Raw genomic sequence first — 20,036 nt, 5'->3', positions numbered from 1 at the left:
CCGGACATACGCCGTCGTAGTAACACCGCGGGCTGTTTTGGGTTTGATAATTAAAAACTATGATAAACTTTGATTTAAAAGTTGTTCTTCTGGGAAAATGATTTTTCTTATGAACATGAAACTATATCCAAAAATCATGGTTAAACTCAAAGTGGAAGTATGTTTTTCAAAATGGTCATCAAGACGTCGTTCTTTCGACTGAAATTACTACCTCTTACAAAAATGACTTGTAACTTATATTTCCGACTATAAACCTATACTTTTTCTGTTTATATTCATAAAATAGAGTTCAATATGAAACCATAGCAATTTAATTCACTCAAAACGGATTTAAAACGAAGAAGTTATGGGTAAAACAAGATTGGATATTTTTTTTTATTGTTGTAGCTACGGGAAATATTGTAACAAATCTATATTAATCATATCCTAGCTAACTCATATTGTATTATACATGTATTCTAATATATTATGTAATCTTGGAATACCATAGACACGTATGCAAATGTTTTAACATATAATATCGATCCATGTATATATATTATTTGGGACAACCATAGACACTCTATATGCAGTAATGTTGGAGTTAGCTATACAGGATTGAGGTTGATTCCAAAAATATATATACTTTGAGTTGTGATCTAGCCTGAGACATGTATACACTGTATCGTGGATTGATTCAAGATAATATATATCAATTTATTTCTGTACATCTAACTTTGGACAACTAGTTGTAGGTTACTAACGAGGACAGCTGACTTAATAAACTTAAAACATCAAAATGTATTAAAAATATTGTAATTATATTTTGAACATACCTTGATATATATGTACATATTTGTTATAGGTTCGTGAATCGACCAGTGGTCAAGTCTTACTTCCCGACGAAGTAAAAACTGTGAAAGTGAGTTATAGTCCCACTTTTAAAATCTAATATTTTTGGGATGAGAATACATGCAGCTTTATAAATGTTTTACAAAATAGACACAAGTACATGAAACTACTTTCTATGGTTGAATGATCGACGCCGAATATGCCCCTTTTGCTTGGTAGCCTAAGAATTAGGGAACATCACTAATTTTGAGAATTAGTGCACGCCTAATTGACACGAATCCTAAAGATAGATCTATTGGACCTAACAAACCCCATCTAAAGTACCGGATGCTTTAGTACTTCGATGTGATGACCCGGGAAATTCCGATCAAATTTAAATTTGATCTTTATATGATTCTGACACGATAAGCAAAGTCTGTAATGTTGAGTCTCGAAAGTTTTAAGAATTAAACTCATGTAATCAATTACCCTTTTGACTATGCTCGACGATTCACGAACAATTGTTGTTAATATATATATATATATATATATATATATATATATATATATATATATATATATATATATATATATATAACTAAATATAAGTGTATATATTAATTTGAAGTAATAAGATACAATGTAATCATTTGAAAAATATAAAGTAATATATAAAATAACTAAACTGTTATTTAGAATTAAAATGACATCTATATATAATTAATATTATATATATTGTAATGTATATATAAAATACATAAATATTAAACATTCAAATATCTTATTATATAAAATAAAGGATTATATATTTAACAAAAATATAAAGTTAATATATTATATTATAATTTTAAAATTATTATATTAATATTTACATTATTAGAATTAATATTAAAGATTAATATTAATATATGTATTATTAATAATGTTATTTCAAATATATATGATATAGATATAAAATTTGATACATGTAACTTGTTATATATTACTTGTAATATCATATACCTTTATCATTAATAATTATTATTTTATTAATAATATTATTATTATCATCTTTATAATTACTATTATAATCATAAATATTATTATTATTAATATCACACTTAGTATTACCATGGTATTATTATAAAATTTTCTTTTTACTGTATTATTATATTATTGTTATTAATATTCATGTATTATTAATATTTATTATTAATAGAATTATTATTATTATTAATATTAAATGTATTATTATTTATATTTATATATTTTTATTGAAAAATCATTTATAAAGATATATATATCACACGTAAAAAAAAATTTTGTTTTAATCTGTTTTGGTTTCTTCTTCCCTGCACCATCGTGAACCTCTGTTGGATCTATTATCACATAAAACAAACAACCAGTTGAATTCTATTATTTGGAACGTCCATTTAATGATTCTTTATCTCTGCATATCGAAAATAAAAACAGGTAAAATATATATAAACAGGCCGACTGTTTCAATTTTTGAAAACCTCGATTTCGAATTTTTTTTTTAAAAACTGTAAATGCAGTTTTGTTGGGAATTGTCTACTTAAACTTTCTTTAAAATATTAAATTTCAATTCGTTATATCAAGCCCGAATTTTGTAGTCAAAGTTTAAACTTCTAAAAGTCAACTTTTGTTCTTAATCCAAATTTAAGATTTCTGTTGCAGATAAAGTTAAATTCACGATTTCACCTGTTTCTATGAGCGATTTAAAACATGTTTCATGTTGTAACATTCGTCCAATTCGTTATAAAATTAGAAATCAATTTTTTTTTATACCTGCGAACAGCGACAGCAGGTTGTTATGATTTTTTTTTTATTTTTTTTATTTTTTTATTTTTTTATTTTTACACTGGATACTTATTTCTTATTATTACTTTGATGTAAAATTTTTTTTTTTTTATGATAAACCGATGGTCGATGTTTCAAATTTTAAAAGGGAGAAGATGAACTAACAAAATACGGGTTATATACATTTTCTTTGCATAGGAATCCAGAAAAACAGTGAATGGTTGAATGGTTAAGGTTGATAGTGGGATAGCAAGGGGTCACGGGTTCGAGTCCGGGCATCAACTTAATTTTGTTGGAACTTGTTTCTTTTTCTTCAAAGGTTGTAACCTTAATCATTCTTATTATTTCTATTGATTATTATTATTATTATTATTATTATTAATATTATTATTATTAATGTTGTTAGAAATTGTTGTTGTGACTAATATGATAGCATTATTACTAATATTAATATTAAGTATTACTTATAATTGTTATATTTAAAGAATTACAAGTTTGATTTCTATTAACATGATAATTATTATTATTATTAATACTAAAATAGGTATTATAAATATTGTTATCGATATAAGTAATATAATGATTAGAATAATTATAATTATGGTATTATGGATAAAATAAGTATGATTATGCTTATGATTATGTATGACAGGACAAAATGATATAATTATATAGTATTGTTAAGTATAGATATAAACTTGTACGCTCATGAAATCGTGTATGACATATAAAGGTGTAAAATGACTACGATTACGATTACGCTTAATAATATAAGTAAAATATTAAGTATTAAGAATGATGTTATTATTATATAAACTTGACAAAAAGGAATGTTATAAAATATAATCATAAAACTTAATCGTTAATATTAATAAGAATTATCTTTATTTTCATTACTATTATTAATAACATTTTGATTATTATTATATTCAGGATTGTTATCATCATAATCAAACACGATTTTTATTACTATTATAAACGTTATTGTACCAAATAAATATTAGTTATATAAAATATATTTAAAAGTAATATTACATATAAATATATATTAATCGTATTAACAATCTATATATAAAGAGTTATATATAACAAAGTAGGTATTTTTTTTTAATAATAAGTTATATATATATTAATAAAGTCATATAAATATTAATCTTTTTGAATATATATACAAATTGAATATATATATATATAATATATGAAATTATTCGATTACAAGTATATGTATTAATATACATATGAATGATATAGGTTCGTGAATCCGAGGCCAACCCTATACTTGTTCAATGTCGTCATATGTATTTTTACTACAAAATACATTAGGTGAGTTTCATTTGCCTTTTTACCCCTTTATATTTTTGGGCTGAGAATACATGCGCAACTTTTATAACTGTTTTACGAAATAGACACAAGTAATCGAAATTACGTTCTATGGTTTAATGATCGAAACTGAATATGCCCCTTTTTAGTCTGGTAATCTAAGAATTAGGGAACAGATACCCTAATTGACGCGAATCCTAAAGATAGATCTATTGGGCCTAACAAACCCCATCCAAAGTACCGGATGCTTTAGTACTTCGAAATTTATATCATGTCCGAAGGAGGATCCTGGAATGATGGGGATATTCTTATATGCATTTTGTTAATGTCGGTTACCAGGTGTTCAATCCATATGAATGATATTTTTGTCTCTATGCATGGGACGTTTATTTATGAGAAATGAAAAATCTTGTGGTCTATTAAAATGATGGAAATGATTGTTTATGTTAAACTAATGAACTCGCCAATCTTTTGGTTGACACTTTAAAGCATGTTTATTCTCAGGTACAAAAGAAATCTTCCACTGTGCAATTGCTCATTATAGAGATATTATTTGGAGTCATTTATGACATATTTCAAAAGACGTTGCATTCGAGTCGTCGAGTTCATCAAAATTATTATTAAGTCAATTATAGATGGATATATTACGAAAGAGTATGCATGCCGTCAAATTTTGATGTAAATGAAAGTTTGTCTTTTAAAAATGAATGCAAAGTATGTAAAATGTATCATATAGAGGTTAAGTACCTCGCGATGTAATCAACTGTTGTGAATCGTTTATAATCGATATGGGCTTCGTCCGGATGGATTAGGACGGGTTGCTTCATTCGAGTTTTAATATCATGTCCGATGGATGTCCCGGAATGATGGGGATATTCTTATATGCATCTTGTTAATGTCGGTTACCAGGTGTTCACCATATGAATGATTTTTATCTCTATGTATGGGATGTATATTGAAATATGAAATCTTGTGGTCTATTATTACGATTTGATAAATATATAGGTTAAACCTATAACTCACCAACATTTTTGTTGACGTTTAAAGCATGTTTATTCTCAGGTGATTATTAAGAGCTTCCGCTGTTGCATGCTAATATATGGACAAGATTTGGAGTCAGCATGCTTGTATAATATTGTTTAAAACTGCATTCGAAATTTACTTTGTTGTAACATATTAATATTGTAAACCAATATGTATTGGTAGTGTGTAAGTGTGATATTTTAGATTATCATTTCTGATAATCTAGGTGGTGTCCTTTTAACCTTGTCGATAAAATAAAGGTTATGGTTTGTTTTTAAAACGAATGTAGTCTTTGAAAAACGTCTCATATAGAGGTCAAAACCTCGCAATGAAATCAATTAATATGGAACGTTTATAATCAATATGAACGGGACATTTCAGAATGCAAACAAGTTAACTGGTAATACTTCTTTGGAAGAAGAAGAAAATAAGGAAGGTCCAAGATCAGATGATAGAATTTTAGAAATGGAATAAAGAGTAATTTTGTTTGGAAGAGATGACGGTGTATATTTCAACCGTAATTTGAATGCTGTTTGCATAAAATTGAAAAAGAAAAGGAATATAGAAGACGAGAGCTGAGACGGTGTATATTTCAACTGTGATGTTGCTGCTCCGGTGGTGAGATGACGGTGTATATTTCAACCGTGATTTGAAAGAAGACGGGAGCTGAAACGGTGTATATTTCAATCGTGATGTTGCTGCTCCGGTGGTGAGATGACGGTATATATTTCAACCGTTGGATGCTTTTTACAAGAAATGGAAAAACAAAAGAAAAGGATAAAGACAGGAGCTGAAACGGTGTATATTTCAACAGTGATATTTGCAAGAAACGGAAGAAAGATAGATAGAAGAGCGAATTATAGGTTCGGTGGTTGATTGGAAGATTTGATGGGTGGTAGAGCAGAAGCGGCACACATTCGGCCGACTAGGTTTTGGATCAAACCCTCTGATACCATGTTAGAATGTTATAATTTACCCATGATTCTTATTGATCAAAGAGGCCAAATATATAGTACATAATCTGATCTCATATCCCTTGATTTTAGGGATCCTACATTTAATATGAGATATGCATAGATATGCCTACATTTAATGCTAGATATTACATAAGATATTGTCTACGTCTAATATCCGTTAACAATTAACTCCGATATCGATCGGAATCTTTATCGAAATTATATTATCAACTGGAGAGATGTTACTGTAACTAATTTGGGTAGAGTAATATTAATGCATCCAGTATTATGTAATGAATGATTTTGTTCGTGTATTTATAGATGTTATGAGGGAATGATGATGTGACATATGTCTCTTTCATTATTTTAGTCAAGTTATAAACAGCCACATAACATGTTTGGGAATCCATACCTGAACGGTGTTGTTAGCAAGATCCAGCATTCAGAAACCTATAATGAAGACAAAAGCTTCCCTCCAACTGGTTATTTCCCATTGATCCTACCATTATATATATATATATATATATATATATATATATATATATATATATATATATATATATATATATATATATATATATATATATATATATATATATATATGCATACATACATATATTTAACTAAAAAAATTTATATTAACATAAATATTTCAAACATATGTATAGAGCACAAAATATGAGTATGAAAATTTTAAAATTTATATATATATATATATATATATATATATATATATATATATATATATATATATATATATATATATATATATATATATATATAGATACATACATACATATGTATGTATGTATATATATATATATATGTATGTATATATATATACATACATATATTTAACTAAAAAAATTTATATTAACATAAATATTTCAAACATATGTATAGAGCACAAAATATGAGTATGAAAATTTTAAAATTTTGACCTAACTTTCACCCGACTTTTTAGTGTTGACCAACTTATTAGACGTCTTTGGGCGAAATGGGATGGGCTTATCACCAAACTGACTAGTCGGCCGAGGCGGCCGTCGTTTACAACATTGTTGTTTAGGTAACTAATGAATTTTCAGAATTATATTATGATCTGAAGGTACCCATCTTTCAAATGTTTTGATCGAATGTAATCTGAACCACCAAGTGACAAATGATGACATGGCAGCTGATGTACATTTTAATTAGAGGTAATGTAACTTGTATATGCTGTAGCTTTTGTCTCATTTGATTTCACATAACAGGGACGTCTTGCTTTTCAAGCACTCTTCTCCAGAGAAATACTGCCACAAAGCTTCTCGAAGGATCAACAGAACGTAATGAAAAACAGGGAAGGTGTATCACAGTTGGACCTCAACATGATGAGTTGCTTAGGTCACGAAACAGGTAATTTTGTAGTCTTGAGAGGCGAAAAAACTGTTGGTGATGAAGGGCTGCATAGAATAGGATCAAGAAATGTGAAACTGAATGTTCATCATACAGGATTTTGATATGATCTTTCTAGGATATGAATCGTAGAAGATCTAAGTATGCCTTGAATTCTACAAATGAAAAAATAGAATCGAAGGAAATACTCTAAGTGACTAGTTTATTGATGAACACCAACTCATAGTCACAATTACAAATGAAATGGGAGAGAATGTATGTGATAAACACACACTTAACAATCAAAGCCTAACTCACAAATGAATTCTAACACCTTATTTATACTACGAAAGGGACAGTCGGGTAATTGGTCATGTGCCTAGCACATGACATAGGAAATGACACATAACACCTAAAGATAGCAAGATGGTGAGCAGATGTACTGGAAATCAGCGCAATGATGAGAAAGGTGCAAAGAGAATGCGTGTGGAAACAGAGGAGTCGACTTGATTATATAATTAATACAGGAAGAAATGTTGTTGTGTTGTATATTATGTTAGTCTATTCCTAAAGCTCATCACGAAACTTTTCTTTGTAATTAGTGGTGTTATATGTTTTTACCTTTTTCTGCTCATAGAATGGACACTCAATTACAATTAATGTGTTGGATTTAATTGTCACATTTTTCCTGCTACGACATTTGCACATTTAGATGCTACTACCGTACTATCAAAAGGATTAGCCACCAAAGGTATCCATCCAGCAGTAGATGCTTTAGATTGAACGTCAACTATGCTACACCCCCAAATTGTTGGTGAAGATCATTATGAAGGTTAAACAAACTTTACAACCTTACGAAGAACTTCAAGATATTATAGCTATTCTTGGATTGAACGAATTATCCGAAGAAGATCATTTAACCATAGCATAAGCGTGAAAAATTAAGCGTTTCCTATCACAATCTTTTTTTGTAGCAGAAGTATTTACAGGTTCTCCGGGAAAATATGTTGGTTTAGTAGAAACAATTAGAGGCTTTCAATAGCAGTCACAGAATGAAACATATGAAATGATTGTTTTAGAATGACTATTTCTCACAATTGCTCATTGTGATGCAGCGGAACCGTAAAACAGATAGTGGAATTGTTTCTGTCTTTTGTTGAATCTTTTTCGAGTACAGTGTAGAGGTAGAGGGAATTTCAGGTAGAGCGGTGAAATGAGAATTAAACTTGTGAAAATTCATATTCTGAGACAGAATCACCTTATAATCATGTTCATGACCTGATAAAATGCATTGCATCTGAACTTTGTAATTGAAGTCTCCAATTCTAATTAGGAGGGATTGTGCAGGTTATAGCACTAGGTTGGTGTTTCAGATGCTGAATTGCCGTAGTTTTACTTGTAATGTTGTACTGTACTATCTTCCAAGATGGTGCCGGATTTTGAGTTGGCAAACATTTTTATCAATGTAAAAAAAAAAAAAAACGGTTAAATTGCATTTTGATCTAAATAATGTTCAGTTCTGTAGTCTGTATGGACCCAATTGTGCCCTCCATTTCTTCAAGACATCAAAAGGGAAGGTGAGACACCTAGCAAGTTCATAGCACAAATACCAGAATAAGAAAAAAAATGAATATATATTTGAACATAATATGGATCATAGATTACATTATTTGTCAAATAACATGAACTGCTTGTTCATAGGTAAACTATGTTTTCTCTCTATTTCTCACTATAGTGATATACAGTGGGGGTCATTTGGGTAAGGTACAAACATGTAGTTGTGTGAAAAATGAACGAATTTTAACAACAAATCTATGCAGCACCATGTTCACAATGAAGTACAAACCTAGCTGCAAAAACCTTGTACATTCTGATCGTGCGGGTGATAATGTACAAGTTACCTATTTTCACCCAAAATGAAAAGCTGTAGGTTTGTAAGAAGTGGTGGAGAGAGTTGGAAGCTTCAGAGCTGCAAACACACCAGCAGCAAGGGCACTTACTGAAGCAAGAACAAATGCAGGTACATTCCCTCCACCAAATAAAGCATCCCATGGGCCCGCACCAAGTGACACCACCATCTGCAAATTCAAAAAAAAAAAAAAAAAAAACATTTGATACTATCTTTGATGACAATGGACATGTTTTATGGACATTAGCATTTTATTTTCTGAAATGAGCAAACGACTAATTAAAGTGGATTTTTGAAATTTTATACAAAGGATGCACGTAGATGCAAAAAAGAAAACCAATCGAACTACCTGAGGTACCACGATTGCAAGATTTAGCACTCCAATTGCCAATCCTGGTCACAACACCAAACAAATATAAAACGTGTACATATTAAGTTGACATGAGGAAACACGATATATAATCTAGGGCACGAACCTTGACCACCTCCAGAATCAGCAGTCAATTCTGCTGTGACAGAAAAGGGAACACTGTATGTAATCTGTAATAGATACTCCATTTATTATCAGAATTTAATCTTTTTGATAATAAATTTCATCCGATGTAATAGGTTTGCATGATTAAGAATAAATGGGCATAAGAAGTATATTGTTAGTATTTACCGCAAGAGGAAGGCCGAGAATGGCAAAAATGATCAAAGATGCATTCTTGATAGACTCGTTTTCTCCAACAACCGCACTCTCAGATTGTCGGACAGATATTAAGGTAATGATAGCAGTGCCTACCATGCAGGCAAACACAACAAAGTTGCTCAATGCCCATACTAGCCTTGAACCCATCCACTTACACAATGGTTCAATCATAAAAGAAGTGATACCGAGAACCACCTGTCCCAACAGATACGAATATACAAGTGAGACAAATAATATAATGACAAGATTCTTAGAGTTTAATTAAACCGAATGCCTAATCAAACATATGTGTGACAGAAGTGTTGAACAATTTAAATCCTCCGATATAAAAAAATTATTTAGTAAAAGTAAGACTGCATATGCTCAATTTGTGTTGTTACCGAATTCAATAGCAAACCAAAAGCGCCTTCTCTGACACCTTGATCATATGCGCGAATTTCAGCAGCATCCCCTTTCGGGTCACCATGATAAACCTCTCTGCCCATCCAATCCGTATCAAAAAGAAAAAAGGGGAACCACGACAACTGCAGATGTAAGCATGAACATGAATAATAGCATACAAAAAATATGGCATAACTTGAATGCATGTTTTAAACTTACCCATGTAAGAGCCATTACAATAAGTACCGAGTGCATCCCTACTGGTAAATGTCGTAAACTGGTCAACAAGTTAACCAGGACTGCTCCAGGACTGTCATTAAAGGTTTCAACTTTATCTTCCTCAACATTTGTGACAGTTGCCGTACCGCCATTCATTTCAACTGATTTACCAACTCCGTGATCAACTGAATTCGTCAGAACTTTTGATTCTGAATTGTTAAGCGAAAACTGGTGAGGATCATCCAAAAGTGGAGCAGAATCCAACAATCTGTGATGCTGTTTTGGTGGTAATGGAATCTCTTTCGCAAAGTAGAGAGTCACCAAAGTGCAGAAAGTAAGAAAAAGCTGTCAAAGTACTAGCAATGTGTTACGAAAAGACATCCAAAAAGAGAGCACGGACCAAAACAGTCCAATAAAAGCATTCCCAGGATAAATTATATCAACATATCCAGGTCATTTCATTTGTGAGTTTGTTTGACATTTAGAAAGTTCAACCAGATAGGTAAAGAAAAAAGTGGCATGAACAATATTACAAGTTAACAAATATTAAAGGGTCAGAAAGTGTCTACAAATCCAATGCCTAAGAGATTACAAGTTAGTAAGACAACTGACTGGAAAAATAACTTGGGTACATTTTGCTGAAAGATACATACAGATAAAGCAAAACTAAAAAAAAAAAAATACCATAAACTAAGTTGTAACAATGGCATGAACAAGTATCTAATTTCAAGATGAAAATCTTGTGAAAAAAAGAGAAGATTATCCATATCTTCATGGGATTTCTTTGTAAAATAAAGTGCGGAATCTTTGATGAGGAGGGAGTAAAAGTCTTACATAGACCCTTTTCCAAGAACAAGATTACTCATGCATAACTGATTTCGAAATTTATAATATCTAGTCATGCCAAAAGGCACACTTGTAAAAATGATACTATAACAAATACCCTGGTGTATTATAAGACACTGATGCACTACATAGTAACAAGTGACCTTCACTGCATGCAAGGTTATGAGTATGCAGTTTTTCTAGAAACTTACTGATGCACCAACTGTTTTATATATATCATTATATAAACTTACCACTGCAACTAAAAACGCTGCCTTCAGATTTCCACATGCCTCACAACAAGCTCTAGTTGTCAAAAAAGGAAACCACCTGCCAAGGACAGACTCCACACGAGTCAATCGATAAGAAAAACCTAACACAACTCAATCAGTAGATATAAAGGTTTGAGTAATAAATTAAGTTAAAGTTGAGTATATATGTTACTTGTGCCAATTCCCACTAGAGCCAGATAAAAACCCTAAAATGTTTCCAATTGCCATCCATGAGCAAAATATAGCATTTGCTGAATTTCTCTGATCAGGGCCTATTCAATAAATAATAGTCTTGGCATTTTCAAATTCATTTAATTCAACCGACATTTTTAAACATATCCTGATAAATAAATAAAACTCACAACGAGGAAACTTGGGTACACACCTGCTAAATCAGCCAAGAGAGCTCGAGCAGGGCCCTACATGTACTAAACTAATTATTTAAACATATACATGATACTTAAGAGCATTTTATTCAAGTTATAAACAGCCACAGAACATGTTTGGTAATCCATACCTGAACAGTGTTATTAGCAAGATCCAGCATCCAGAAACCTATAATGAAGACAAAAGCTGCTCTTGTCCTTGTACCTTTGAATGTGCTGCAATATTATGTAACTAGCTTATAAAACTAATCACCATAATCAATATAAAATATATTGAAGTAAAATGAAACCTGCAATGTTCCTTCGTATCTCCAAGCAAGTATCCGATGTCTGCAGAAAACCCGATAGTTATCACCTAAAGTGCAAAATATAGTTTAGTGGATCCAAAAGAAAGTAAACGGATATAGCTAAAATCACAGGTTGTTGTAGCACAAAGCTCACAGCAATTGATATCATGAGAGATCCAACCAAAATAAATGGTCGTCTTCTACCATATTTTGAAGAGCATCGATCACTCCAGATACCAACACAAGGTTGAACCTGAATAATAAACATAACATGAGGTTAGTTTACTACTAATAATCAATGCCCAGTAGCCGCCTATTCATTTCAACAGTCTAGGTCTTCACCTACATTACATTAAAAATGTAACCTACATTGAAGTTTTTAAAAGCTATTCAACTGCATCTCCCCTACATATAGTTTTCCATCATATCTAACAATTCAACTAAGTATAAAAAAATACAAGAGCGCATATAAATATAAACGTGTCAGCCCAGTTAGCCCAGACATTTTTACTTCACTATGAAGTAACCTATTTTATCCCTAAGTTTGAATAAAATATATTATATGCAGTAATAGCGTAAGTAAGCATATGCAACTATAACGGTCATGTACATGTAAATCATGTATACGAAAAGGAATCTACTTTGTTTTTATCGAGCATAGGGTGATTCCTGATTCTACACAGATTAATACCATGACTTACCACAAGACCAGTAATAGGACCACAAAGCCAAATAAATGATGAAAAAGCATGCCCTATTCCAAGCATCTGCATTCAAAAAAAAAAAAAAAAAAAAAAAAAAAAAAAAAAACCATAAATAGAACAGTTTAAGCCCCTCAATAAAAAGTAATATACCTATACAGATAATCGTTTAGGATGTAAAGACAAGTTTATCTGCAGATAAATGCAATCATTTTTATACGTACTAGCAGGGAGCTACAACGACATGCATCGAATCTATAAAAGTTTATTGATTCAAGCCACAGTTATTCAGATTTCCTGTTCATGCCAAAAAAGGTGCCACATAATGCTGCATATTACTTTCAAAGTGTTAAGCATCCTAACTAACAATGCTCGAAAACACATAAACACCGTACTAATTGTGCCTGGTCGATGAGCATGATGACCCTGGAAGAGACATCTGCAAGTTGCCGAATAACTAATAACTTTAGATCGAAAGGTAGTAATGATACCCCTAGATGAAGGATACAATTGATGGTTCTGTGCAAGCGAAGAAAATGACTTCGAGGTTTTGTGTAACAGAGAGATGAAAACGTGTTGTTGCCCAAGTCTGAGAAGAAAGTTGCCAAGAAATGATAAAAGTATATATCAATTTTAGCTTCAGATGTAAAAGTTACCAAGATCACCTTACTCAGTTCAGGCAAGGTTGTATATTATATAGCAAACTAGCGATGTATCCGTGATGAGTGGATAAGAAACCAGGAATATTAACCCAGATATTGAAACATAACCAACGATATAAATCTCCCTTTTACGACAGACATCCCCTTATGGAAACAGTTGTGTTTATGCTAACAGCATCAGCAAATAATAATCATATACTAGTACAGTTTTATTTTAATTTTTTGAAGGCAAGGCCCAATGTTGTAGACTATAAAAATTGAACTTGGCTACCAGCATCTTTTAATCACATACAGTATTTACAAGTTATCCCTAATGCAATTCAAGTCCATTAACATTCAATTGAATTACATTATACCCCACTAACATTAGGATCAACAACACTTTACTAGCCTCTAACCTATAACAAATTCACCAATACAGCAAAGAAATGGTCCTATATAGTTGATTACTCATTTATAGCATATTAACACCTGTTTCATATTCTACAAGCTTACAACTTTTGCAATATAAAGAATTCTTTGTTATTCAATTTCATTTTCATATTCATATATGATATATGATACTTTATATGATGATGATGATGATGATGATGATGAGTCATAATCATAATATGGAGTATATAAAAACCTGGATATAAGGAGTGAGAAGAGAGAGTTGCAATGCCCAACCAAATTGCACACCAGCAGCTACAGTACAACTCAAAACCAAGGTAATCAAGCTACAATTGTCGGTGGTGGGGGAAGTAGAGACGTCAGCATTAGATAAGCTAGTCGAATTTAGGGATTGGTTGATGATGCGTTGATTAGATTCATCTTCAAAATTCGTCAATTCAACCTCCGCATTATGTTGGTTGAGGTTTTTGTAGGGCACACGGATGGACACCGAATCCATCGATTCAATGAATTCAAAAAATTATCAATGGAAACAGGTATATCACATTACAGTTGAGAGAGATCTAGTAGATTATACTATTAGATTTGATTTAATTTAAATTGGTTCAATGAATTGAATTGAGAATGAGAATATTTGTTGACTTTTAAAAAGCGGTAACGAAGACGTAGAGTTTACTGAAGTGACGGAGACGGTCAATTAAAATTAGGGGGGCGTTGGAAGAGAGATGTTTGTTCGGGTATTGTATGTTCCTTCAGATCGCCGGAAAGTGCAACTAGCGAGCGTGTGATGTTGGGGTATTTTGCCGTTGATTAGTCTTCTTCAACAGGTCCCCCTAGGAATACAATTTTCCTTTCTGTTTTTCAATCAAAAAGGTTAAAGCTTTTCATTGTATTGCCACACTATATAGTATATACCCACCCATTCCTACCTATAAACTTTTTTTTTTTTTCTTTACGAAAAAAAGAACAACTTCTATAAATTGAAAAGGATTTCATCAAAAAGATGAAACCCTTTTAAACATACAAAAGATAGAACTATCGAGCTAAACAAACCAGAAACCAGAACTGAAGCTCACAACTCTAAAAGGAAAGCAATCGAGAGCAAACACGACAAATACCTAAAACCAACATAAACTAAAAAAGACAAATAAAGAGTAACCAATCTACGAGACGATCACGAGATTAGAAACCATCTAGATCACACAAAGAGCGTACAACCACGAAACCAATGATTCCGAACATCAAGCATCCATAATGAATTTTTCAAATTTCTATCTTTCGGCGCCTTGAACCAGTTTATTCTTTTTCATTTGCTTTTGTTTTCTAGTTTTAGCCAACTTGCACATCATCTCGTCAAATGTCGTGAACGCCTCTTTAGACATTGGTTTCTTTTCTCTAGATTTATCAAACTCTAGTGCACTAGACGCCTCGTTGTTCCCTACCTCATTCACAACACCCAAACCAATTATCGATCTCTCCGCAGCACCAAAGTCACCCTTTTCTAAACATGGAGTCGGGGAAGAGTCCACCAAAACCTCCTTGTTTGGACTACCATCATCAAGCTCGTCATTTAAAATATATATCGAGTCAAACACCGATAAAGAAGTAGTTCTTTTCTGGTACATCATCGACTAGTTCCGTTTCATCCCGGACTTCAAATCTAGCTCTAAAGAATATATATATATATATATATATATATATATATATATATATATATATATATATATATATATATATATATATATATATATATATATATATATATATATATATATGCCATTCTTTTCCTATATTTTGTACCCTCTTCCTTTGGGTCCCCTAAACCAAAAGGCAATCGACAAACTACTCGCTTGATATGCAAACACACCCACACCTCACATTCACCGAATGGACCAGCCTGTTGAGGAGAGTTGCTTGCATAATGGGTGAGAAAATCAATGGTGTCTTTACCCTCGTAATAGTCATGCAATCTGATGATGCGCATAACGATCCGTCTCAGAAAGACACACTACTAGTAACACTCCGACTAAAATATACCCGGCATGAACCACCTCGGGCAAGGAACATCTTCCCGGTTCCACTTTAGTAACCTAGTCAGAAGATTACCTGTGTGGGCATCCGGGAACAAGCATACCGAGCAAGGGCTAGCCGGAACATTGCATAAAACTCATCTTACTCGGGAAAGTGTTGTGATGACCCGAGAATTTTTGACCAAATTTAAACTTAATCTTTATATGTTTCCGACACGATAAGCAAAGTCTGTATTGTTGAAATCTCAAATACTTTGAGTTGTGTTCATATAATCGTTTACCCTTTTGCTATGCTCGACGATTCACGAACAATTGTGTGTAATTAAATATGTACTATATATATAAAATATTTTGAATTAATAAATTATACTTTAATCAATTGAAATAAAAAAATGTAAAATAATATACAGAATAATTAGGTCGTTATTAAAATGAATCTATATATATATAAAAAAATATGAGATCTATGTATAACAATTAAATATAATATATATAAAATTAAATAATAAAGAATCAATAAAAGCTATATTATAATATATTATGTGATCATTAAATATTACATAATTAATATATTATTAACAAATTAAAATATAACTGTTACAATAAGAATTTTTATTACTTTCATTATTATTGTTAATACTAAGGTTAATATTAATAATTAATATCAGTATTAGTTATAATATTATAGATAATATATAGGTATGAAATTTAATGCTTTTGCTACCTTTACTAATATTATAATTACTTTCACTACTATCATTAGAATATATATCTAATATTAACAGCAATGTTATTATTATTTTGTAAATTACATAAGAATGAAATTTGATATAATTGATGTCTGGGATGATTACTATTATTATTAGTATTATTAATATTGTAATTATCTTCATTCATATTAGTAATAAGATTACAACTTTAGTTAATATAAATTATTATGTATTATTATTATTATTATTATCTTTAGCAAAATTATTAATATTAATATCATTATTATTATAGTAATTATCAATAGAAATTAATATAATCTATCACCATCAATAATAATATAATTGTTATAAGTTTTAAGATTATTTGTATTTTTATTTATTTATTATTATTAATATAATTGTTAGTACTAATAATACATTTATTAATTATTAGTATTAATATATTTTATAAATTTATAAAGCTAGGAACCCAGCAATTTACATACCAACCCTACTGTAATCGATTTTGTCTCTATATCCCTAATCTTACATAATTGAATCCAATTAAATACAATCTGTTAACTATCCTTATCATTCGTACCAATCAATGTATTATTTATTCAAAGTTTTATTTTACTCTTCTGTTTTCTTTTGAACAAATAATTGGTCGACCAGTCAAATATATGGAGCCATCGATCAGTTCATGTAGGAGAGCAGTCATTCAAGTTTCTTTTCACCATCAATCTCAATTATCACACCTAAATAGCTGTAAATGAAGAATTAAACAGAAAAATTCAAGAAATAGTCCCGATTCTTTGCTCAAGTAACTTTTCATACAAAAATCGATTTTCGAATGAAACTTAAAAATCTATCAATGCAGAGTTGTTTGAATTTGTCTACTCAAACTATCTGTGAAATCTCACGACCCAATTTTCCTTATCGAATTCGAATTTTACGAGTCAAACTGTTAAATCAAAAAGTCAAACGAGGTGTTCTTTGTGAAATTCAAATCTGCTTTGATGTTTCAGGTACAATAGATGATACACGAGCGTTTTAGAAGTGATTTGAAAACTAGTTCATGTATGAACTTTTGCTTAAAACGTTACCAAATTCGAAAATCAAAATTTTTTTTTTATTTATTTCAGCGACGGTCTGCAGCAGTTTTTTTTTATTTTTTTTCTTTCAATAAATTACAAATTATTAATTGTTTTTAATTCATTATAACAGTCTAAATTAAATCGATAAATGCTTGTGTTGGTTGTTAAACTTAACTGATGGAAGGGAATTGTAATCGATGAAGAAGAAGAAAAGGAGTCAGAAAAACTAAACGGGTTATATCTATTTACAAGTAGTAATAATCAGAAAAATATGTAGCAGTGTAATGGTTAAGGGTTAGCTTGGGTGTGCGAGAGGTCGCGAGTTCGAGTCCCGTTCGGGGCAATTCTTTTTACAAAAAGCTTCAAGGGTATATTTTTATTACTTTTATTATTATTATTATTATTATTATTATTATTATTATTATTATTATTATTATTATTATTATTATTATTATTATTATTATTATTATTATTATTATTATTATTATTATTATTATTAGATTATTATTAGAATTGTTATATTGATGATTGTTATTATAGTTACGACACTTAGTATTATTATTATGTTATTATTATTATTACTGTGATTATCATTATTAATTAATATTATTGCTAGCATGTTAGATATTATTAATAATAAAATGCTTAATGATATAATTTATGATATTATCATTATTATTGCTAGTACTATCATTTATAAACTATTAGTATTATCATTACTAAGATTATTATATTTATTTATATTATTAGTATTGATATCATTATTATGACTTTGACTATTATTAGTATTATCATTTTATAAATATTAGAACTATTATTATTAACATAGGTATATTATTAGTATTAGTATCATTTTCTATAATTTTTAGTGTTATTAATATTGACATAAGTATTATTACTAATATTATCACTTTCATTAAAATAATTATCATTTACGAGTACTGTTATTATTTAAAAATTTGTATAATCATTACTAAAAAGTATCATTACTTTGAATATGTATATTTTTTTTTATATAAAAACTATTACTAATACTATCAATATTATTATTAAGAAAATTATTATTTTTATCATTATACTTATTTTAGTATTAGTATAACTATATTATGTAAATAAAAGATTTGCTTAAATAAAAAGATATATAATATAAAACTTAACTATATTAAAATTGTTATTTATTTAAATATATAAAATAGCATATAATTTATTAATATAAAAATTATATCACTAATAATAAATATATTTATTTGAATTACGATTATGTGTGTTAATATATATATGCAAATGATATAGGTTCGTGAATCCGAGGCCAACCCTGCATTGTTCAATATAGTCATATGTATTTTTACTACAAAATACATTAGGTGAGTTTCATTATTCCCTTTTTATATACATTTTGGGCTGAGAATACATGCAAATGCTTTATTAACTATTTTACAATATTTATATGCGTGAGTTTCATTACTCCCTTTTTAAATGCTTTTGCAATATATATTTTTGGGACTGAGAATACATGCGCTGCTTTTATAAATGTTTTATGAAATAGACACAAGTAATCGAAACTACATTATATGGTTGAATTATCGAAATCGAATATGCCCTTTTTTATTAAGTCTGGTAATCTAAGAATTAGGGAACAGACACCCTAATTGACGCGAACTCTAAAGATAGATCTATCGGGCCCAACAAGCCCCATCCAAAGTACCGGATGCTTTAGTACTTTGAAATTTATATCATGTCCGAAGGAGGATCACGGAATAATGGGGATATTCTTATATGCATATTGTGAATGTCGGTTACCAGGTGTTCAATCCATATGAATGATTTTTGTCTCTATGCATGGGACGTATGTTTATGAGAATTGGAAATATGAAATCTTGTGGTCTATTAAAATTATAAAATGATTCTTTATGATAAACTAATGAACTCACCAACCTTTTTGGTTGACACTTTAAAGCATGTTTATTCTCAGGTATGAAAGAAGTCTTCCGCTGTGCAATTGCTCATTTTAAAGATATTACTTGGAGTCATTCATGACATATTTCAAAAGACGTTGCATTCGAGTCGTTGAGTTCATCAAGATTATTATTAAGTCAATTATAGTTAGATATATTATAAAATGGTATGCACGCTGTCAATTTTCGATGTAATGAAAGTTTGTCTTTTAAAAACGAATGCAATGTTTGTAAAATGTATCATATAGAGGTCAAGTAC

The 20,036-nt window shown here is 30.0% G+C and overlaps 2 protein-coding genes across 2 annotated transcripts; one reads left to right on the top strand and one right to left on the bottom strand.

The window, feature by feature from the left end:
* Nucleotides 1-7,076: 7,076 nt before the first annotated feature.
* Nucleotides 7,077-7,405, top strand: LOC139870751 (protein LATE ELONGATED HYPOCOTYL-like). The gene is made up of 2 exons (XM_071858532.1): nucleotides 7,077-7,088; nucleotides 7,160-7,405. Exons 1-2 carry the CDS (start codon nucleotides 7,077-7,079, stop codon nucleotides 7,403-7,405), a joined length of 258 nt encoding a protein of 85 aa, XP_071714633.1.
* A 1,492-nt stretch (nucleotides 7,406-8,897) lies between these two features.
* LOC139872452 (sucrose transport protein SUC3-like) lies at nucleotides 8,898-14,863 on the bottom strand. Its single transcript, XM_071860328.1, has 14 exons — nucleotides 14,242-14,863; nucleotides 12,952-13,017; nucleotides 12,405-12,503; nucleotides 12,254-12,318; nucleotides 12,095-12,179; nucleotides 11,963-11,996; nucleotides 11,750-11,849; nucleotides 11,560-11,635; nucleotides 10,481-10,825; nucleotides 10,261-10,404; nucleotides 9,851-10,075; nucleotides 9,666-9,729; nucleotides 9,539-9,582; nucleotides 8,898-9,358 (listed from the first exon to the last, which is right to left on the bottom strand). The coding sequence occupies exons 1-14, from the start codon at nucleotides 14,503-14,505 to the stop codon at nucleotides 9,188-9,190; spliced, it is 1,782 nt and encodes a 593-aa protein (XP_071716429.1). The 5' UTR covers nucleotides 14,506-14,863; the 3' UTR covers nucleotides 8,898-9,187.
* Between the last annotated feature and the right edge of the window lie 5,173 nt (nucleotides 14,864-20,036).

Source organism: Rutidosis leptorrhynchoides, chromosome 10, assembly GCF_046630445.1.
Source record: "Rutidosis leptorrhynchoides isolate AG116_Rl617_1_P2 chromosome 10, CSIRO_AGI_Rlap_v1, whole genome shotgun sequence".
NCBI classification, from domain to species: Eukaryota; Viridiplantae; Streptophyta; class Magnoliopsida; order Asterales; family Asteraceae; genus Rutidosis; species Rutidosis leptorrhynchoides.
The sequence above is the reverse complement of the archived record's forward strand: the minus strand, read 5'-3'. Positions and strand labels throughout refer to the sequence as shown.

Excerpts from the sequence above, each read along its gene's own strand:
- LOC139872452 (XM_071860328.1), bottom strand. The coding sequence starts at position 14,505 with ATGGATTCGGTGTCCATCCGTGTGCCCTACAAAAACCTCAACCAACAT. Across the intron at positions 12,504-12,951 it reads GTCCTATTACTGGTCTTGTG|GTTCAACCTTGTGTTGGTAT; the intron begins GTAAGTCATGGT and ends TTTATTATTCAG. Across the intron at positions 11,636-11,749 it reads TCTAGTGGGAATTGGCACAA|GTGGTTTCCTTTTTTGACAA; the intron begins GTAACATATATA and ends TGTCCTTGGCAG.